Genomic DNA, 23,473 nt, shown 5'->3' with positions numbered 1-23,473 from the left:
GCAAAGGAGAGAAGCCCAGAGGTGTCCCTTGAGTCTTTTGGTGCTAGTGACGTTACTCTGGGTTTAGAATCACTTGTGTTGGAAAGGATCTGTAAGATCATTGAGTCCAACCGTTACCCCACCCCTGGCACTGCCCCATGTCCCTGAGAACCTCATCTGTGTGTATTTTCAACCCCTCCAGGGATGGTGACTCCAGCACTGCCCTGGGCAGCCTGTTCCAATGCCCCACAGCCCCTGTGGGAACAAATTGTTCCCCACATCCAACCTCAACCTCCCCTGGCGCAACTTGAGGCCGTTTCTTTGTGTCCCTGTCTCCCCTCAGCTCCTGTTCTCCAGCTGAACCCCCCAGGTCCCTCAGCCGCTCCCATCACACTTGTGCTCCAGCCCCTTCCCCAGCTCCGTTCCCTTCTCTCCACTCGCTCCAGCACCTCGAGGCCTTTCTTGGCGTGAGAGGCCCAAAACTGCCCCCAGGATTTGTGATTTGGCCTCACCAGTGCCCAGCACAGTGGCACAATCACTTCTCTAGTCCTGCTGGCCTCACTATTCCTAATACAATCCAGGATGCTGGTGGCCTCTTGGCCACCTGGGCACACACTGGCTCATGTTCAACCAGCAGCATGGAAGAAATTCTAGGAAGAAACAAGAGCTGTAGGAAACAGGACGTCTGAGGACAAATAGAACGGGTGCTGATCAGCCACAGCCAAAGGTGATGTGATATTATTAAAATAAAACACTGCTGTGAAGGGGAAGGAAATAACCTTTTCCACATAGTTGTGGATTCACAGGTCGTAAGCAAAGACTTGCCGATGTTAATAACAACGAAGCGCTGCGGTAGGTTTTCAGGGACTCGAAGATCTCTGGAGAGCAGACGTTTGGCAGCACGACATGGGGGCAGAAGACCAAGAACATCTCTGTAGGTCTCCAGGAGTATGGGGACAGTTCTGCAGCTACAACAGCTGCCCAGACCAGCGACAGTTGCCCAGGTTAACTGTGGGATCACAGTAATTAAGGACTTGGTCTCAGGATTTGAAGCATTCACGTTACTGTGATGATAACATGTAAGCTCTGTGTGCTTCAATGTTGAGGCAAAGAATAGGTTGTAATGTTTAAGGGCCATGATTGTATAGAACACTCTTTTATTTAGAACGACTTATCTACCTCTGGCATTTTATAAATAAGCTAAAAATCACCATTGCCAGCTCACTGGCAACATATGGGAACAGTTAATGCTCTACAGAGAAACTGAAATCAAAATACCTTCTGTTTCCTATTAATTCACTTTTCATTTTGGAAAGTCATCTTAATAGGGTATCGCGCATCTCATTTAGCTAAATGGGATATTCCTCTGGATGGGGAACAAAGAGGAATGCTGTGGTTCCTGTCATTCACCCCGGAGAAACGGCTCAGCTGTGACCCATCTATATGTCTCTGTTCTAGAGGTGGTCCATAATTTGGTCAGCAACCTCAGATGTGTCAGGAATTCAGTGATGACTTTTCCCTTGTAATTCTGAAGGGCGAGTTTGGTTCATGGCCATGGTGAGAACTCAGCTTGTCTTTTCATGACTTTCAGGTTTCCTAGTGATAGATGTCATGCGGTTGAACAAGCTTAACTAGGAGCTGCAAGGCGGTTGTTTGCAAAATAATTGGATAGAAAGCAGGAGGTCGGGAGCGATGGTTTAGTGGTGCAAAGGGTCCGATAGATGCAATTTCCTACTAGGAATTTAATTCTCCGAAGATGTTGCCCTGCTCGATTTTACAATCAGTTGAGTTGGCTTGAGTCTGGCACAGCAACTTGTGTTTCAGGACTTGCAATGAACATGAGAACTGACCTTTCATGGTTATTTTATTTAGAAAAACTTTGATCCTGCTAATTAAAAGGGCCAGACTGAATAAGTGATTTTTTTTTTCTCCTCACTTTCTTTACTAGAAGTGGAGGATGAGAAGAGCCGAGTACCTTGAAAAAGTTCACGTGTCTTTGAACACGTTGCTCCTCGTTTCACAGAGAATCTGAAAAACTTAGATTTGCCGTTAAACCTTTTGTGTTTCTCCTGCTTTTGAATCACCTGGAGCAGTTTTGTCTTCTTAAGTCAGCTTTGTTTCTTCTGCAGGACAGAGGGTTTGATGATCGGCTCCTGAGCGTAGTTGTAATTTATATTTTCCTCAGGAAGCTGCTTAGCTGAAGTGCTAATCCCGCAGTACTTTATGACAAGAGGTTTGTTTTCTCCTTTTCTTCCCCTTTTCAGCGTGCCGGCAATCCAGCATCTTCCTCTCCCGATAGCAAACACGTCTGGAAACGTAAAATAACCAATGTCAACATGTGCATCTTTCTCTTTTCATCCTTTTAAAAATAAAGGAATCAGAACTTTTTCATTTTGTGCCAAGTTATTTTCTCTTTTTTCTCTTCTGCCGAATTAACCTTGACCGTTGTGGGCAGAGGAGACAGAAGTGAACCGTACTGTTATTTTTAGCTGGAGGAGAAAACAAGGAGATGAAGTGTTAGTTATGGCTGTGGATGGGCTGGGGCATCGCACTGAAAGAACCCAAGTGGAGGCAACATCTTGTCCTTGATAGCCCTGCTGCTATAGTAAACAGAAATATTTCTTTACTTCAGCCTTTTCAGCCTGATTGCAAACAATAGATGGGTGGAATAATAGACATTGTGGTTATTCCCTCATTATCTGAAAAAAAAAAGAAAGCTCCCAAACTAAAATGTCTCTTTTAAATCATTCTGGTTTTCTTGTAGCACTTTTAATATCCAGAAATATTTTGTAAATTTATTGTTTAGAAAACAAAAGGGCAAAAGATGAGTCTCCGGGGGAGAACTGACCTCTTAAATGGAAAAGCTTTCTGAAAAGCGCTTTTGGAAATCACTGTAGAAAACAGGTTTTGTTTAGAGACCTTGAGTATATGAACGGTGTAGTAATATATAATAATTATACAAATTAATATATAAATACAAAGCCTAGAGGTCCCTGAGCTGGTGTTGACCAAACCCATCTCATGGTTGGGATGCTCGCAAAACCAGAATTAGGCTCTTTGCACAGGACAAGGCGCTGGAGATCCAGCGTTTCATCTCAATGCTGACAAGATATTCCCGATGAGGAGCTGTTTAAGCCAGGATTAAATGTGCCTTTTAATCCCTGTTAATATGGGAGACAGACTGGAGAGAGCGAGCTTTTTAAAATGGGTTATTTTCCTTGCACAAAGAGGGTTTTTTGTCTCAAAGCGTGACTTGGATACAAGTAATTCGGAGCAACTCATTAAGTTTCTTCTTCTCATTAAGTTATTCTTCTTCCTAAGCAGTCTTCGCGGTTATTTTCTGTTTTCTTAGACCTGTTGCCCAAATAATTGAGAAAAATAATTTTCAGAATATCAAAAAATGGACACCATCTCTTGGTCTGGTTTGTTCGCCCTAAGATTTACTCTTTTCTATACATTAATATGCTCAGCGTTGGGTTTTAAAGCATGTGCGAAAACTTGAAACTCATTTAATGTTATCCACCCAGTTCTCTTTTTCTGGTTCCTTTTTTTTTTAAGTGGAGAAGGAGTTGAAATCTATTAATTTTCATTATTATTTTAAACATAGCTCTGTTACTTATGCGTGGAAGATAATTAAAGCTCTTTCAAAGGAAAGGGCTACTCTGCCTTAATATTATGTTATGCTTTCATTTGCATCTTTTATATTTAAGCAGATAATTATGGAAAGTGTTAAACCTGCTACAGAGAAGACGGGAGCTTGGGCAGTTGGGGTGTAAAGCAAGATGCCTTTTAGTTTTCTTACTGATATAACTCTTCTGTGTATGTATGTATGTCTTCCTCTATATAGCTATTTTGCTTTATTTTATTTTTATTTATTTTATTTTTTAATTTCATTGGTGTACCCACTGGGTATCTGAGTACGTCATTGGGATACTGTGCTTATCAGGGTTAGAAAGGGAATTATTCCAATTCTGTATTTTCTGAAGTAGTGAGGCAAATGATGCTTAGAGATAAGTCTTGTTATTTAAGTCGATATTTTTCATTTCAGTCTTTAACTGCATACCAAAAATAGCTATTCAGGGTTCTGTGAAATACTGACATAGCCTGAAAATATTGGAAGCCTATCATAGGTCTGTTCTTTGTGAAATATAACTCAACCAAGATTAGTACCTTTACTACAAAAACATAAGTGTTCCATTAAAATTGGAAGCTTTGCCTTTCCAAAATAAGAAGAATTCAGGTAGTATCCGGTGAGCTTCATTCAGTTTTTTATGCAGATGCGTTGTGATAGAATTTCATCCTCTTGATTAAAAGCCGAACATGAAATGTTGCTTTTGTTGTGGTCGAGTGGAACTCAAGCTGCTGGTGGGATGATGGATTCTCCGCGGGAGCCGCCCCGAGCAAGGGCGGGATTCACAGAGATTCCTGACAGCACAGGAGCGTTTAAATGTCGGAAGAATGTGGGTTTTTCTTCCAAAGTTTATGGGCGACTTTCTCATTTCACTATGAGCCGCGTCTCCTCTACCAGCAATTAGTCCCAGACTCTGCCAAAACTGTGTCACCCTCACACCGAGGTCCTCATGCTCTTTGAATGAGCTGTTTCTTCCCATTTTCCTCAGTAATTTCTGTTTCCTATGAACTCAGCATATCTTCCTCCTCCTGTTTTTGGTTTGGTTTGTTTTGTTTTGATTTTTGGTTTTTCTTTGCAAGGATCAGAGATCACAGCAGGTCCTTATCTGTAAGAATGTAAAACCTACCTGCACCATCTGCCAGAGGCAGCGAAATTCTCCCCTCTATTCAAGTCTGCAGATAATTGTAGTAACAATACAGAAGGTTAAACCTGAATTTTTTCTTGACTCATTTCCGCATTTCTGTTAATTAAGACAAAACACACACAAAAAGGCAAAATCCAACAACAACCCCAAAAAACATCATCTAGCAAGTGTCATCTCTCTCTGTCTCGCTTGGTACTTCGGTTTCTAGAGAGAATTGTTCTCCCATCCAGCAAATCGACCTGCTCAAAACAAGGGCTGGCATTTCAGGGATGACAAGAGAGGAACAACAAATTTGAATCCCAAAGTCATCAAGCCATCAGTTGTCTTTGTTTTATGAGCTGGGAGGCATAATTAAGATAATGGTTTCTGGCTCCGGCTGTGTCTCACCACAGAAAAAACAGAGCTCAGGAGAGATTCTTGTCATATAATACACTTTTCCTCAATTCTGCTTGGGAGAATTAACAAAGATTACTTGATGTGCTGGAGGTTGGGATTCAGACACAAGTGGACATGAGTGGTTTTTCAGAAGAGAGGTGTCCAAAGCCTACAAGATGTTGGAGAACCTACCAGTAGCATGAGCCTATGAGATGCTGGAGAACCTACTGGTAGCATGAGCCTATGAGATGTTGGAGAACCTACCAGTAGCATGAGCTTACGAGATATTGGAGAACCTACTAGTAGAGTGAGCCTACAAGATGTTGGAGATCCTGACAGTAGCCTGAGCCTACAAGATGTTGGAGAACCTACCAATAGCATGAGCCTACGAGGTGTTGGAGAATGTACCAGTAGCATGAGCACAATCTGTGTGTAGCTTCACCAGGGAGTAGCCAGGTGTTCAGGTGTAGAAAGGCCGTAACAATTAACTCTGACCATCTTGTGGTACCCTCAAAGGACTCTAAGTAGGTGTTGAAACTCAGCCCCATACGCTTCTTGAGTTTTGAGTTTCGGATGCGTGACTGATGAGTTCCTCTGGGATACGGGATGGAGTTTGCAAAGTGTGTCCTTTTGGGATGAAAGGAGCTTTAGAAATGGAGGTCTTCTGATGTCCCACATGGAGAAATGCCGGTGGGATGTCTGCTTCTGCTGCGACCTGCTGAGCTTGGAGAGGGATCAAAGTTAAAGCCTGACCTAACTGTGTTCTAGCTAACAAGGACCAGCTGGAGCACAGACAAGGGGGTGGGGAGGGAAATGTGGTGAAAATCAACTTGGCCTCACCAGGGAGATCCATGGAGGACGAGAACGTCAAAAGGGAACGCACAGGTCCTTGGGCCTGGAATTTGTGATGGGGAAGGTATATTGGGGACATCAGGTACTTAATCTGGGGACAAGATGGGCTTTGTGGCCTTTTTTATTTCTTCCTCCAATTTCTGTGGCTTTGGATGCTCCAAAACCCCCAAGCAAGTCATGTAGAGTCTCGTAGTTGTATTGAGATATTTAACAGTTGTCTTAAAGCCCCTGTCCAGAAATCATTGGAACTACAAGGGTTTTACTTTAATGCTTGAAAATTAAATTTCTAGCCCAAACTGTCAGACTGGAAGGCATCAAAAATCCTGGCATGCAGAAGTACTGGCAGATAGAAATACAAGCGTATGTCAGTGCGCAGTACTTGAAAATGTAAATTTAGGAATTCAGCTGTGTGTGTTAAATTGTAAAGTCATCTCTGCGTTGAAAATGACTGCGGGAGAATACTGATAATTGTGCTAATTTGTTATTAGTGAAGTGTCCCTGGCTGTGACACAAGCAATAACATGATTATTCTCTAAGATGTGTTGATCTAGGGCAAGAAATGACAGCTTTGTGTGTAAATTAATGCTGAGATCTCTTCTTTCCTATTTATTTCTGTGCTCTGATTTCTCATTCCAGGTGATCAGCTTTTTCAGCTCCCGATTAGAACAAGCTGGCGCGGAACTGTCGGTGGAGCGAGTTCTGGAAATCATCAAGCAAGGAGCTGTTGCTTTGCCCAAAGACCGGCTAAGAGTAAGTGCTCGAGACCTCATCAATTACAATGTCCTTTTCAATCAACTACACACACACCCTTTATATCCAAGTGTCAAAACATTGTTTTTCTTATCAATAAGCATTGTGAATTGCCTGTATGTGTCTGCTTTAATTTAAATTCATAATTTGTGCTAAATGTTTGAGTTTTCTTGATTAGTTATTAAATTGAACTAATATTTGCTGAGGTTGACTTTTTCTTCATGATATCTCGAAGATACAGTCTCACCTCTCCATCTGTTATTTAATTAAGCTAAAACCAAACTTTGATAATTTGTTTTATTAACTTACTCTTCTTTCTCTAATGTTCTGCACCTCTGTCTGGGTCTTGTTTAAATGCTACATAAATAAATTTCTGGGGCTTTAGTTCAGAATTAACCAGCCTACTGAAAATCAATTCAGGACCTGAAAATCTAGTCAACATGATGATGAACTTTCAGTATAATCCTGAGCAGATCCCTCTGTTCTGAGAACCTCTCAGATCTCATGAGGGATTTACCAACTTGACAGATTTTGTGAGGCTAAAATCCATTAATGGCTGTGTGATGTTTAAATACTGCAATAATGAAATCTCTGTGAGTAGGTAAGTAACTAAATGGGAATTATGTGGCTTTCTTAAACACAGGAAATTTTGCTTCTCTATTATGCCAAGTGTGTTTTAAATACTCTGCTTTCTACAGAGCCATTTTTATTCCTACTCCATGATAAGAGAGCTAAGGTATCATCTCAAGACCCGCTTATTTTGTGATAAATATCATCTGATAAGGCTCACTGAGGACACACGGCCATTGGCGACGGCCGGTGACTTATTTATACCCTGGTAATTTTAAAACACCCAGTGGGAATTGTCAAGCTGGCTGCAAGTACTAATTTCTTTCCAACAGTTCCCCGTGTCACGGATTTAGTGTCTCAGACTGAATTAATTTGGGAGAGGTTGGTCCTAGAGTCCGAACCCTGTAATTCCAGAGGAGTTGTTGGATCCAAATGCAGCCCCTCGGGTTGTGTCCCTGCTACACTGGGAATCCAGAGACATTTCGCTTTTTTTATGACAGCTTATTCTTACATGCAGATAATTAAAAGCTCTTATGTTAAGATGCTACAGCGATTCATTCATAATGTAGAGCCATCACTAAATAAATTAGAAAAAAAATATGGTTTTATCAGTTACTTAGTGTGCCACATGACCCACATGTTAGGCCACAATTTAAAGAAATGTTGTCATCCCATCGAGTTTACATTTTATGCATTAATTATATATAGCATTCAAAACAAGGTGTTTATATTGCCACTTATATCAGCATATCAGCATTTTTTGACAAGCTCTGTAAATCCTCACCATGCAGTCTGGTACTTCTGATTTTAAGGGTGCTTCTTGTGTGACTTGGAGCACTTAGGTTTGAGGACAAGGTTACCAAGTGAACACAGTCAGTCTGGCACATAATTCTTCTACATTGTCCACTTACACCTACTGTTTATTATCTTTTTTTTTTCCAAATCTTTTTGCTGAGCAACAATTGAGCCAGAGCAGGTTACTCCTGCATGAAGAAAAGTTGGTGACACTGACCTTGGTATCTTTAATGTCATGCATTAATTTATAAATGCAAATAACTTCATTATATAACCGTAATGATGAGCAGTATGTGTTTCTGTCCCATAGAAGTGACTTTGTGAGTCTTCGTGTCCTCTGTCCTTGCACCTCTCTCCTGGGAGTCTCATAATTCCTCAGGTCTTCCCGCTTCAGGTTTTCAGGAGAAACTTTTCTCAAGCTCAACAAAATCCTGTTAACATCAGACTAAAGGTATAGTTACACAGTAGCTCTGGCACTCTGAGGAATTGGAATTTCAGTGGCTAAATAAAGGAGAAAGCTTTAATCCATGTCTTTAACAACACTCTTGGCCTACCAGCCACCCTATGCACCGTTGCTTTTCCTGCACAATAAGCTGTTCACATTGCTAAGTTCAGTTTTACCAGCTGTACTGCCGTGTAGGCCGACTAATATTGCCTGCTGAAAGGACATTTTTTTCTAACACAGGCTGGTTTGGGTACAGCTAATTCAGAGAAGTGGCTTCTGGATAGGAGTTGGCTTGTTCCTGGCCAGCTTTGACAATTTATGGAAGAATTACGGGTCTGTTTCATCTGGTTTGACGTGACTTACATGCAATTCATAGAATCACAGAACAGTTTGTGTTGAAGGGACCTTCCCAGCTCCCCCAGTGCCCCCCCTGCCATGACAGGGACATCTTCACCAGCTCAGGTTGCTCAGAGCCCCGTCCAGCCTGGCCTGGGATGTCTCCAGGGATGGTTCAGCCACCACCTCTCTGCCCAACCTGGGCCAGGCTCTCACCTCCCTCAGGGACAACAATTTCTTCCTCATGTCCAGCCTGAATCTCCCTCCTTTAGTTTAAAACCATCACCCCTTGTCCTATCGCAACAGGCCCTGCTCAAAAGTCTGTCCCCATCTTTCTCACGGGCCACTTTTAAGTCCAGAAAGGCCACAACAAGGTCTCCCCAGAGGTTATGATTGGCGAAAATGAGGATTGCAACAGCACTTTTATTCATTTGGTTCCCTGCAGCTCAAACAATGGTGTTTTTTTTTCTTACATATAAGTACCTCATGTATGCACAGATAAATATAGTGAATGTTTTCAAGTTGCTTATCTCAGCCTTTGCCGAGGAAGTCAGCATTCAGGAGGCGTTACGTGCATTCAGAGCTTGAGTCTGTTGTTCAGACAGTAGTTTAAACATTGAATGGATGTCAACTAAAAATAACAGCACTTAAAACCACGATCCTGATCTGCATAATGGAGCTTATCGTTTTCGTAGCACACCCTGGTACTCCTGCTGATTCTCACTGTGGGAAGCAACATGGGATGCAAAGTGAATGTGTGTGTGTAGGAGTAGGTCATGTATATATAGATGTATATGTCTATATGTAGATATATATTTGTGCTTGTGTTAGGAAAGATATTCTGCATTTTCTCAGCAAAGAATTATTGGGAAATGGGAAATCTAACTCGTATTTTCCTTCCAGACCTAGGGCGATCTGACTGGAGACAAACAGTATAATTAACATTATTTTAAGCGTATGCTTTTAGCTGTGTACTGCAGAAGGCAGGGAAAGTCCAAGCTGAGTAATTAGCCTTTTAGAAGACTCCTGCATAAACAGAGAGAGATAAAGGGCAGGTGCTGAAATCAAGAGCTGGTTATTTCTCCTTTCAGTCTGTGGGAGGAGATAAATGAAGTTAATATGCCCGGGACGGAGGCAGAAACCGCGGTGTGGAGATAGAGCTGTCTCCTTCGCAGACGAGCAGCCCACAATCCTGGCTCCCTGTTTTATTGCAGGAGCTTATTAAAGGCAATTTAGAGATCATCATGATAGGTGAAAATTGGCCTCATTTTTTCTTCCTTTTTTTAAGTTCTCAGGCTGCCTTTCTTCCCTTTGGTGAACTGTGTGTATTTTCAGGCTTAGGAGCGTGAGAGAAGCGGGACCGTGGCTTGAGTCTGCGCGTTATCTCAGGATTTCGAGGCAGGGAGCCAGCAGATAACCACTCTCTTACAATAAGTGGGAAAACTTGTTTCGAATGCCAGCTACTGACTGGCAGCAGATATTGGAGTTGATGGAATGATCACACTTGGGAGGCCACATTTCATGCTTTAGAAGAGAAAAGTTCGTATTTGCTAAGGTGCTTAAGGCCGAGATTTCATTTTCATGAGCATCTTATGACCTGCTTTTATTTTTCTTCTATTTTCCTTGTGTCAATGAGTATTTTGTAATTGGTGTGCATTCTGTTGTACATTCTTGATGTGCTGTGCAGGGATGCCATTATGCCATCAACTCACACCTTTTTGGTATGGTACAAAATTTAATATTTATCAAAGTGCATTCTAGTTTGACATTAAATTTCACAGAATGTGTATAAGGAGGAGAGGTAAAAGCCTTTGGTCTCTTGACAAAACAAGCTTTGCTTTAGGTGTTAAAAGCACTTCTCATGAGTTTTCCTTTCTCTTGACAATGTATTTCCAATTCCATCAGCTTCTGTTTGTTTCATTGGAAAATGTCCCTAATTATTGAGGCACCAGGGTGCGCGGAAAAAGAGTAAATTGTCATCGGAGTGTTGGTGGCTGGACCAGGCAGCTTTGTGTCCCTGGCACATCACCCCCCGCCAGGGCAAGCAGCGTCGACACCAAAAGTTCAGCTACCAAAATATCATTAAAGTAACGTGGTTTTTGAGTGAGGTGGCAGCAGATTCATTGGGCGATGTCAAATGTAGGTACTTTCAGCTTTGAAAAGAGGGTGTAGCTGTAAAAAAAATAATGCATGTGAAGTCCCCAAAATGGAGGGAGTCTAAGCAGTGTCCTGGTTTAGCTACTAAACTTTCTCTGGAAAGGTTGTCTTGTTTCTGCAGATTTTCTTCCTAGGGAGAACGCATCATCTGTTCAACATGGTCACTTTTATGGTCACACCATGTTCAGCGTGGTCACTTGTATTGTCACACCATGTTCAACACGGTCTCTTGTACTGTCACACCATGTTTAACGTGGTCTCTTGTACCGTCACATCATGTTCAACACAGTCTCTTGTACCATCACACCATGTTCAACGTGGTCTCTTGTACCGTCACATCATGTTCAACACAGTCTCTTGTACCATCACACCATGTTCAACGTGGTCTCTTGTACCGTCACACCATGTTCAACGTGGTCTCTTGTACTGGCACACCATGTTCAACGTGGTCTCTTGTACCGTCACACCATGTTCAACACGGTCTCTTGTACCATCACACCATGTTCAACGTGGTCTCTTGTACTGTCACTCCATGTTCAACGTGGTCTCTTGTACCGTCACACCATGTTCAACACGGTCTCTTGTACCGTCACACCATGTTCAACGTGGTCTCTTGTACCGTCACACCATGTTCAATGTGGTCTCTTGTACCATCACACCATGTTCAACGTGGTCTCTTGTACTGTCACAGCCTGTTCAACACGGTCTCTTGTACCATTACACCATGTTCAACACGGTCTCTTGTACTGTCACACCATGTTCAACGTGGTCTCTTGTACTGTCACACCTTGTTCAACGTGGCCATTTGTACTGTCACACCATGTTCAACGTGGCCATTTGTACCATCACACCATGTTCAACCTGCTCACTTGTACCATCACACCATGTTCAAGGTGGTTGTTTGTACGGTGACGCCATCCAGAGGGGCAGGACATGAGCAGCACCCACACAGTGCCCCAGATTGTGAATAAATGTCATTTTCTATGTTTGCATCCTACCTAACATGACGTTGATCGTGAGAGACCATCCTTTGCCCCATCTTCCATCATAATTGCTCCTAAAATGTTTTTTTTTCCCAAGTCTTGATGTCCTTAGTTTTCCATGGTTGTTATTTGACCACGGCAAGATGCAACCTTCAGAATCCAGACCACTGGTCTTTAATGATCTAAATTAAATGCTTTCTTGTGTTTGTTTTACTGCTGTGTCAGCACCTCACTACCATGGGTTTGAGGTTGAAGACAACGTCTGTATGATGCTGAAAAAAGGTAGAGGCAGAGGAGATGTGGAGATCAGCAACTCCTTCACAGAGCCTTGGGGCAAGAGAGGCAGAAAACATACTTAAAAAATAAATTCATCCAGTTCTTCCTGATGTTTATGTTTTTTTCTGGCTGAAGGGTCAAAGGTCTTATTAGAGTGGGAGCCGATTTTGTCTAATACATCCTTAGGTCTGACATGGGGCAGCATCTGTGATGGAACCTTCTCTTAGGTCACCCTCAACTGCCATTAACCCTGAACCTGAAGAAGATCGGATTAGGAAGTGAAGTGTAAGAAAGATTTAAACAAAGTGCTTTTGGGGCCTTTCGGAAACACCAAACATAAGCTAAGAAGAAGAATAGTTATGGATTGTGTATTTCCGTCAAACAATTTATGCCCTCAAGGTGTCAAACTTCCCCGCTGCCGTGAGCTGACCTGTAAAGTGATGAACGATAATTCACATTTCTTTTAAAGGCATTCATTTTAGAGGTGATGTTCTCCAAGACCTTGAGTAGGGAAGAATATACTCCCCATCCCTTGAGAAATATGATTTTGAGGAATCAAAATTCAAAGAAACAAGATGAGTTGTTTTGATGGGCCTTGTGGTCAGAAAATAACTTATCATGAAGCCACGAGTGTGCAATCAAAGACATGTCTGCGCTCGACCAACTCTGGTTAATCTGAAAAACTGAATTATAAAAGTGTCTGTCAGAACCAGGGCAAACCCTTATTGCAGGTGCTCTTCTATTAATATAAGCCCAGCTACTTAAATTGTTGAGAATTAGTTGAAACTAAATGGAGTGACGCTATAATAAGTATGTCCAAGCAGGTTTATACCATTTAAATCTATTTAATTAAATGGTGCAAAGCTGTGTGTAGGCAAGATCTAAAGCATGTGAAGAATATTATGGAAAAGCTGTGACTATTATAGCACTTAAATTTAGATACTTGCTGCCATAGTGCACCATATGGGAATGCTTGATTATACATTGCAAAAATGTACAGAAATTAAGTCAGAAATCAGGTTCTTAACCCCATCATCCCAGTAGGAAACAAGACCTTGGGGGCTATAGTTCAGAAATGAATGCCACCATCATTTTTAAATATTAATACCATACAATCCACAGAAATATGTCCTTAATAGGACGTAGATTTGAGTAGCTAATTAGAACATGTAGCATAGTAATACATTTTGCAGTGAAGACCATATATATTTTTAAGCAAAATTGCATATATAATTGCATGTATAATTTTAAACAAAATATGCTTGTTTAAACTTTTACTTATATGCCTTGGTTTTTATTTTGTTTTGTTTTGTTTTGTTTTGTTTTTTAACACTGAAGCAGCCAAGGGCCAAAGTAATTTAGCTTTTGAGTGTATGTGGCTCCAAAGTCTTTGAAATTTGGTGTCTCCTTTTATTTCATGATTAAAAGTGTATTTTAGCCGTTTTTAGAGACATGTTTGTAGTTGTGTATAATGTAAATACAGTTGACGCATTGGATTGAATGTTAAAAACACTTCATTTTCAGAAGCATCCTTTACATAAGATAGAAATTGGTTAACTTAGAAGCTTTAGGGAAAGTGAAATAAATTATAGGACAGTCCTTTGAAACGGCATTTGACTTGAAACCTGTGACCCGTGGAGTTTCGTATCACTGGGCTCAAGATGTTTGAAATGTTGGCGTAGTCTGGTAGTGTTGGCAAGTCACTTAGAAGGCATATTTATTTATTTTTAAAACGTTACTTTGATTTTTTTTAAGTAAAAAACCACCAATACCCAACCAGAACTCTTCATCCGTTTCTCCCAAAGAGAGTTCACTAATGCTGGAACCGACACCGTATTTATACGTTACTCTCAAGGCTGTTTAAAAGGGGATGTGCCCTCCACCTCTCCTCTAAATATGAAAATTGTACAATATTGCCATTTTTTAAAATTATTTTTTTAACGTTACAGGGAAGGGAAAGTGACCAAAAAAAACCTCCACCCCCCAAATGGCTTCAGAAAACTTAGCTTTTCAAATGGGAATGCTCCTGAGAACCCAAACAAGTGAGGTTTGCTTTCACATAGCAGCTGTCAGTCAATTTTTGAATTAAAAGCAGCTTTTTAAACTTAAGTTTACTTCAGTGGTTATGAATTCTTCCACGGGGGTGGAGAAAAATAAACAGTAACTTTTGGCATTGTTGACTAGAGCAAGAAAAAGAAAATAACAGCTATTTTATTTTGCTTGTCTGCCTGGCACACAGTTAAAAGCATATTGATGCTTTTCTGACACCTCTCTATTGAAGACTGATGTAAACATCATTGCAGCATCAGCACAGGAAAATATGCATTAGCAGGCTCTTGAATCTCCTATCTTTAAACTTTCTCGTGTAGTATCAGTTTCTTACTGTAAAGGAGCCAAAAATCTCTTTGAACAGAAATTAATAATAGGGCTTTCAACTTGGAGTGAGCACTTTGTAAAGCTTTCTTTCGCAGGTTGAGAACAGACAGAGACCTTGAACTTTGTCTTCTTCCTGGTCACTGAAGCGTTTGTTGCCGTATCCTAACGCTTCAGAGATCCGTGGGGAAAAATCCTTCTGTCGTTGGCTGGATTTGCTGTTGGTTTTCAAGCCGTATCTTCACGTAGATGGGATTTTCAAGCCGTATCTTCACGTAGGTGTGATGCCACCAGGCAGGAGGTGAGCAGGACACGGGACATGTTCCTGGGACTTTGCGTAGCCCATGGTAGGGAGTATGTGGCTCATAATGATGGATTGAGCAGTATCTCAAAAAACTGAGATTACATCTCCTCAGTTTGTCTCTTGTGTGTTGCTTTAAAGGACAACATAGGCCTGTTTTTTTGCATGGTAGGTGTGAGGAGACTGGCCCATCTCCTAAATCTCTCTAGAGCAGTCGTGTCCACAGTGGTCAGCAATCTGGTAAAGATCTCACGGCATGAGATCTTTGTGTTTATTCCTATGCTGTGTGCGAACACAGCAGGAAAAATGAGTCCACGAACTTCTGAGCTTCAACCCGCTTGGCTGAACTGGGTTGAGAGAAGCAACTGGAGGAGCAGAAGAGATGGAGGTAGAGCCCTGTTAACTGGGGAACGATCAGCTCGAAGGAGCTGGGAATGGGTCTTGGTCACCCACCCCAAATCTGTTCAACTTTTGCAAGCTCGTGTGTTGAAACGGATGGTAAAATGTAAACTAGGTGGCCAAGAGGCCACCAGCATCCTGGCTGGTACCAGCACTGGTGTGACCAGCAGGCCCAGGGCAGCGACCGTCCCTGTGCTGGGACCTGGGGAGGCCAAACCGCAAATCCTGGGGGCAGTTTTGGGCCCCTCACACCAAGAAAGGCCTTGAGGTGCTGGAGCGAGTTGAGAGAAGGGAACGGAGCTGGGGAAGGGGCTGGAGCACAAGTGTGATGGGAGCGGCTGAGGGACCTGGGGGGTTCAGCTGGAGAACAGGAGCTGAGGGGAGACAGGGACACAAAGAAACGGCCTCAAGCTGCGCCAGGGGAGGTTGAGGTTGGATGTGGGGAACAATTTCTTCCCCAAAGGGCTGTGGGGCATTGGAACAGGCTGCCCAGGGCAGTGATGGAGTCACCATCCCTGGAGGGGTTGGAAATACACAGAGATGAGGTTCTCAGGGACATGGGGCAGTGCCAGTGTTGGGTTAATGGTTGGACTCGATGATCTTGAGGGTCTCTTCTGACCAAAATGATTCTATGATGAGTAAAACCATGGAAGGAGCAATGGGATGGGGCTCCTGAAGTTTGTTTGCTCTGAGCATTGACCTTGGTATACCTGGAGTCATGCTCTGGTGTTTGTCCAAGGCCACGTACCTTGTTTACAAACCTGAATAGACAGTTATCATAAAGAGAATGGTCTTGTTTGATATTATTAGTCTGTGTTTATCGCATTATTGAGCAGAATGCATCAAAGATCCCAGCGAAGCAACACATCTTGGTGATGGGATGAAGGGCAGAATGAGCCTAGTGAGCAGCATTTTCCTTGGGAGCAAGAAAGGATTTATCCCAGACTTTCCGGTGAGCCAAAAGCTGCAATAAAACTCAATTCAGACACTTTAGTTGAGAACAAGCATAATATTTCTTTAGCTTCTCCAACTTCCTTTTTAGATATTCTGGGTTTTAGCAAAATGATGTTCTACTTCCCAGGAAACTCCAGAACCAACAGCGCTTTCTCCCTGTCCCCATGACATCTGGTTGTGCTCGAGTTGTTAATTAATCACAGACATTGTTGCTATTAAAAGCCTGCAAACCACTCACAAAGTTACCCAGGATTTGGGTAACGAAGGGCCTGAAGTTATTATTTGTTTTTTTCCTTTTATCTTCCCTTCAGGGGTCATCAGACTGGCAATATTATTTTTTTTTTTACAAGCTCAAACTTTAGACTTTTAAAAGTCCAAATCACTGTGTGTCGAGCTACTTGAATTTCCTGTAAAAATGCTGGAGTCGTGAAGCTATTTGTAATAATATAAAAGTGAAGAAAGATTCAGGTTAACTCTGTATGAAGAGATGGCATTTAAATAGATCAGAAACTCACAGCTGAGCTTGTTTGAGGGACATTTGTCATTTTACAGTTAGGCTGGATATTTACTGTTAACATTCAGTAAGACTGATTAGTTACATTAATGAGGATAACTTTAAAAAAGAAAAATCAATTTATAGCTTGAACGCAGCATTTACCTTCCCACTATAGCTCCTGTTGAAACTGCATCCTTTGCATCTCGCTAATGCCAAAATCTACCCAATACTTAATGATTTATCCTTCTGTATTTGGCTTTTTGCTGTTGGAAGGGCAGAGGGGGGTCAGATTTTCAGCTCCAGAATACCAAACCCCTCATAGCATTTGCCTTTAAAACATAAACAAGTTACATCCCGACACCTATTTTATCCAACCATACGTTTTCAACCCGATTGCTTAAGGTGAAAACATCTGACATAGGGTGACATGGGTGGGTTTTCCAGGGGATCCCGCCCGTGGACGCGGCGCTATGGGCTGGAAACGGCGTCTGGCGTTGGGTCGGTGCCGTTTGGCTGGAGGACGATCAGCAAGAAGAGACAGTCTGGCTCCTTCCAGGAGCCTCTCACTTCACGGCTGAGCTCTCCGGCGGTTCCCAAAGCCTCTGGCTGACTTATTTTCCCCGCGGACCGTTCATTTATCAGGAAATGAAATTGGTTACAGGAGGGTTTGGTTTTTTTTTCACGCGTTGCCAAAAAAACCTTGCTGACGAAATCGAGTTCATTCCTGCTTTCTGGAGTAGGAAGGACGCGTTAACTCCTTGTGCTTGGGAATGTTTGTATCAAAAAAACCGCCAGATTCCTTCTCATTTTTTAAGGATTTCTGGAAATTGCTGATACGCTCTCACCCTATATGAATGTAACATTTATCCCTTTGCATCTTGCTTGCGACTATATAAATACCATTTTAGGACAGTTGAATTATTTTCATGTGAGATATGCCTGCTACAATCAAGCAAGAATACACTTCTTGCTTGAAACACATTGTCTAAAGTAGAAGAGGGAAAATTAAGAGTTAATAAAAATGCAAACAATGCTGCTTTGTTTACAGAAGGGTAAAAAGGAGGCTTTAAAGCATGTTATATAGTATATGTGTTATAATTTATATTATTTATTATAATTTATACTGTTTATTATCATTTATACAACCTTAATAATAATTTTATATAGAGAGCCTTAATGATAATTTTGTATATTATAATTTCTAGAACCTTAACCAGAATTTTATAGAAATATATCTTTAATTATGCAGATGGGATAACAACAAAAAAACTCAAGAGCAAACAGGGTGGCAGTTATTTCTGAATGTATTTCAGTGTTTGTGTGTAGTTAGAAACACAGTTGTCTTATGCTGGATTGGGGCAGGCAGCACAACCACCACTCTTTTTAGATGTTATTTGGGTGTCATTTTTGCTATATAACAAGTTTTCAGGAAAAAAAAAGAAAATCAAAGACACTTTTAAAAATCCAAATGCTTTATTTTCCGAGACTCACCAAACTTCAGGCTGCGGAGTCGCCAGCACATGAACATGGGCAAATACTCAGCAGGACAAATTCCCAGCAGGGCAAATTCCAGTGAGAAATAAGAGCCGTTTTATTTGTATTTATTCATTTATATTGATAAGTCGTCCTAGTGACTTTGCCTTTATCCAGCAGTCAATATCTGTCTCTGAAGACCCTAGAATTTGTGTCCCTAAGCATCTGAGCTAATTGCTGGCCTTTCGTGTTGCAAAACTGTGTTTAAGAGGAGACGGAGAAATCACCCCGAGCAAGTTCCCCACTGGTGGGTGTAGTTGACTGTTTCTGTATCACTCACACCGCTTAAATTTGTGCAACGGCAGGAGTGTTTCTATTGGAACATGTCGATACGTTTTAATGCAATCAATAGTTGTAACCTGCTGTGGATGAAATTAATAAGCCCAGAGGTAAAGCACAGTGTACATATGGTAATTATTACGTCTGGAAGTGGTTTCTGCATTAATTGATGGCAGTAGCAAGTCAGGCACCCTCACTTAATTTCATCGCTTCGTATATGGAGATCCTGTAAACAGAATTTTTGCACTCTATTATATCAGACCTCTCTCTCCTTTTTCTTAAGAATGGGTCACTGTGAAACTATTTAGAGCTCCCTTAGCTCATTTAGCTTCGTTACAATTTTGGATGCTTTGTCCGTAAACAAAAAGTTGCTGAAAACAGCTCGTCTGCAACCATGGAAGTCTCATCTACACGTCTCCGGGACTCGGTGCCACAAGGGACCCCGGTCGCAGCCCGTGTCCTGCAAGTTAAGCCGTTGCAGAAGAACATAAGTAGATGACGTGGCCTCATCGCTGACATAAAAATCAGATGCTTTCTGAGCCGTATCTACAGCTGAAGTTAGATTAAAAATACTACAAATATGGCATTCCTTGATTTAAAAAAAAATAAATGGTATTTTAGTAATATTAATATCATTCTCCTTAAAATTTTTAAATAGTGTAGCGTGGACCCTACTGAGAATCTCAGAATATTGGTCCTTTCCATTCTGAACTAGGGAAGGCAGAAGGTTGCAAAGCGTTGAGGACACTTGGAGATCCCTCATGTCTATCGGTGGGACACCCTTGATGGCCAATGTGGCACTAACACTCAAATCCACGCTTGCTTTATATCTTGAAAAATCAGCGAACCTGTCGTGATCCCAAAACGACCGTGACTATCATCAGGGGAAACTCCAAATAGTTTAATCCCGTTTCTTTCTTCAACCCCTGCACAAGATTTTAATTCTCTTTAATACCTATCAGAGAAATGACTCGCTGAAAACAGGCGAATTCAGAGCGATAGTTAATAATAATAGAATTGTATAAATGTAAATATAGTGTAGGAAGACCTTAAATGCAGAGTTTTCAGAAGCACTGGTGAGGCTTTTCTTGGCTTCAGGATTATGGTGGCAGTTGTGGGTTTTAAATCCAATATTTTACATATTTTTACTATCTCCTACTCATTTGGTCGCAGTTCTCTAGGAAAGAAAGATGCATCCTGTTCATCTGTGGGGCTTTTTTTTTTCAATCTTCCTGGAATCCAGAGGAACGAATTTCATCTGGAGCCGAAGGAATGCGGCAAGAGCTGGGTGTTGCACAAGGTAGTTTGGGAGGGTGGTGCCTCGGGCGAGGGACTCGAGTACCAGTGATTCTGCAGCTCAGGAATGAGATCCCTTGGCCAAGATGAAGACGAAGGGTGGGCTTGCTCAGGACACTCCTATTCCCAAGCTGTTGTCTACATGGATACTAATATTTAAACAAAGGCTTGATATCTTGTCCCCTCCACCCCTGAAAACTCTTCCAGTTACCTTCTGGGAGCTTCATTCAGGATTCAGTCACTTCATTCCAGAGGAATTGCTTTCTTTACGAAGCTGAACAATAACATTGGAATGAAATAATCTTATTTTAGAGCTACCCAAGCTGCTTCAGAAGAGCTGTTCGATAATATTGTTACACAGGTCAGCCTTCCACAGAACTCAGGATGGTGTTTTCATTCTCCAAAGCCAGTTTTAAGAATAAACTGAAAAGTTTAGATGACAAGGTCGATCCTGTCTATCCAGCAAGTAGAAATGTAGTAGGTGATAATAACAATTTAATTGCATAAATGCAAATGTAATAATACAATAATATATATTGGTAGTGATTCTGAGACTAATTCTTCAAACCAAGAAAGACGTAGAAGGGAAAATAAACCCTTCTGGGAGGGGTGATCAGCAATACAAGAGCTTTGCTGTTCCCCAGTGTGTTTCTCCTGTGATTGTCACCTGGGCTTAGTCCCTTCACTGCTGCAAAAACCTGTAACCGCAGCCAATTAATGTCTCAGCTTTGCCTGGGGCAGCTTGGGGATGGTAATTAACTGCGTCCCATTAAGACACCAGATGAGAATTCATGCAGTTACATGCAGAGGCTTTGGAAGATGGAATAGTGTCCTGTGACAACAGTTGTTAAAGATGCTTTGTTTCGGTGGGGATTTTTTTTCTTTATTTTTTCCCCTTCTTTTTTTTTTTTTATTTCTCTTTTTTCCTTTTTAAATTTTTCTTTATTTATTTTTCTTTTCTTTCTGACCCAGGATTAGGCCATCAGGCAGCTCTTGGTGTTGTAAAGTTAAGAATTCCTTTGAACCTGAGCAGGAGCAGAGCCGGGGTCTGAGCAGAACAGGGGAAAATCGGGGGGTTGTTTATCGGCATTTTCAAATGCTTTGTGGGGCCAGGTAATAATAAAGTTGTTTATTTGTATTTGTGATTAAGGTTCATATAAAACAAAAGCCAATGGGGTGAAAAAGCTGTTGGACAAGTAGCCTGGGAACAAGCAGCATTTGCAAAGGGTTTAATTAACATCTCTTTGCCTGCTGTTATAAAATAGGAAGGGGTTATGAAGGAAGGTAAAACAAACGATAAGAAGCAGCAGTGATGTTCTCATGGAAGCTGGTTACCTCTTAACATTTGCCTTTTCTCTTGAAACGGAGCAACAAATACAAAATCGGTGTTGGATGAGAATACCCAGATATTGAAATCTGAATCTTAAAAAAAAAAGTATGTAGTTCTTTATGCATCCTGTAGGAAGCAGAAACGTATTTGTGCAATGGACACAAGGGAATCCATTGCCACAATCTTCTTTTTGAATCAGAAGAGTCTGGTTGTGCTCTGCCGGTGGTATGAGAGGAACCCATCAGCATCTTCTTGTCCAGCGAAAGATGCCACAACCAGTTCTTACCCAGAAGGATGTTTTGCAGTGAATAATCACAAACCAGCAATGTTAGAAATATTGTTCTGGAGGAGAAGAAAGGTGGTAAGTGGTGGCATTTTCCTACTGTCACCCAGGACAAGGAATATTTTCTGTCGTGCTGCTGGAGCATCCTTGCATGAGGTGCTGCCGGTGGTGATGAACACAGGACTGATGTTCGGTGCTCTGCAAACTTTGTGTAGGGAAAGGGTCAGGAGGTGACATACAAACTCCACTCACTAAAAAAAAGGCATAAATTGCCAAAATACATCAATCAAATATTTCCTTATGCACAACTGAAGTCTGATCTTGGCCTGTGAAATACCCAATGAGACTGGGAATGAGTGGAGCAACAAAATCCAGTTTTTCCTTGTGAGCTCCTGAAACAGTGTCCCATGTCAGTGCATCTACTTTCATTGAGCTGTGCAATTTGAAAATGAGTATTCCCTCAACTTTATTTTACAGTGGTACATGTAGGGTCATTCTCTTTATAGGAAGGACAGGCACATATAGAGACTTTGAGCAGGAGGATTCAAACTTTACACAGACTCTAATATCAAACAGTCTGGGTTTGTGTCACTGGTTATTTGTCTCCAGCTCCTTTAAATTGCTTGGTTCTGTTAGCCTAAGGAAATACTACAAGAAAGACATATAAAATATAAAGCAGAAAGAAAAAACTGCAGAAATGAGGTTGGGAAAGCAAGACGAGACTCTCCAAGTCATTCCCCGTAGCAACAGGTCCTTGCACCGGTAAACAACATTTTGCGTGTCTCCGTTTCTCAAAGCGGCTTCCATTCTGCGAACCGCTCGCCTGCCACATCATTTGAACTCTGTTAACTTTCCAGGATGACGATTCCTGGGGTTTTTTTTGCACAAAGGCGCTTCCCTGCGCGGAGCTGCCGAGTTTTGCTGGCAGGAACCCAACTCCACTCATAACTCCTCATGCAGAGCATCTTACGGGAGGGCTCCGAGCCAGAGCCCATCCCCTATTCACTTGAAAACTCTACATTTACTCAATCTAAATAACATTTCCCAAGTTTCCCTCCTACATACCCTAAAAAAAACCCACGCTATGCTTTTATTACATCTTTCGCTGGAACTAAATCTGCTTCTCACGTGTTGCGCAGCTTTCCCTTCGTTGCAAATGTTGGGAGTCTAATGCAAAGTCCGGTGCCAAATGTGTCGCATGTGCATGACGTGTTGTTTCCAAATATCTTGCAACTGTAGGCAACACAAGGTAAAATTACGCTAAAATACTCTGAGATTCCTTTTTTTCTCTCCTCAGCTATTTGCAAACCCTGCATTCACTTTCTGCTGCAAACCTTTAGTACAGGTGGGGCAGTCGAAAAGCAAAAAGATTTGCATCTAAAATTAATTTATTACTTGCTTTGATTAGAAAAAAAACCCTCTCATTCCATAAAATTATAAGTATATAAACTCTTTTAAAAAATACATAAATTAATGTGGCAGACACCAGCAATTTTATCTCAGGAAGTGTAAGATTTGGCGAGTTATTAGCAACTGAATACAAGATTGAGGGAGAAAACAATCCTGTTATCAGTTTCCAATTATACCAGTCCAACAGTTCTTCCACTTTTAGCTGTTTTTTTCTGAATTGGTCTTTTAAATTAAGTTTCCATAACATGTGGCAGATTGAGAAAAACAGTCCTCAGAAGATTTCTGCCCTGGTTGACAGATGAACTAGATAATGGTGTATAATCTTTTCTGTTTTCATGGTTTGACACATTTTCACTTCTGTGTGTGTGTTTAAATCAAGGAATCAAATTTTGAGGACAGAATGTAAATCCCAAATGAAATTACGGCTTTCATTGCAGCGTTGGGTTAAACGTAAACAGCAGGAATGTTCTAGATATCTTCTAACTAAATGCATAAATTAGAAAAATGTCTTGAGTGTTTACAGCGA

General features: G+C 41.4%; 1 protein-coding gene across 4 annotated transcripts in view; it reads left to right on the top strand.

Annotated features, from left to right (window-relative positions):
* DYM (dymeclin) overlaps positions 1–23,473 on the top strand; it is a 183,663-nt gene that overhangs the window by 145,422 nt on the left and 14,768 nt on the right. For all 4 annotated transcript variants that reach the window (XM_071802758.1, XM_065860660.2, XM_071802757.1 and 1 more), the window contains one exon: positions 6,618–6,731. In XM_071802758.1, coding sequence (XP_071658859.1) covers positions 6,618–6,731 — 114 coding nt within the window. The remainder of the gene's footprint in view (positions 1–6,617; positions 6,732–23,473) is intronic.

The sequence above is a fragment of the Patagioenas fasciata genome, chromosome Z (genome assembly GCF_037038585.1).
Source record: "Patagioenas fasciata isolate bPatFas1 chromosome Z, bPatFas1.hap1, whole genome shotgun sequence".
Taxonomy (NCBI): domain Eukaryota; kingdom Metazoa; phylum Chordata; class Aves; order Columbiformes; family Columbidae; genus Patagioenas; species Patagioenas fasciata.
Note: the sequence above shows the minus strand (reverse complement) of the source record. Positions and strands in the feature narration are given on the sequence as shown.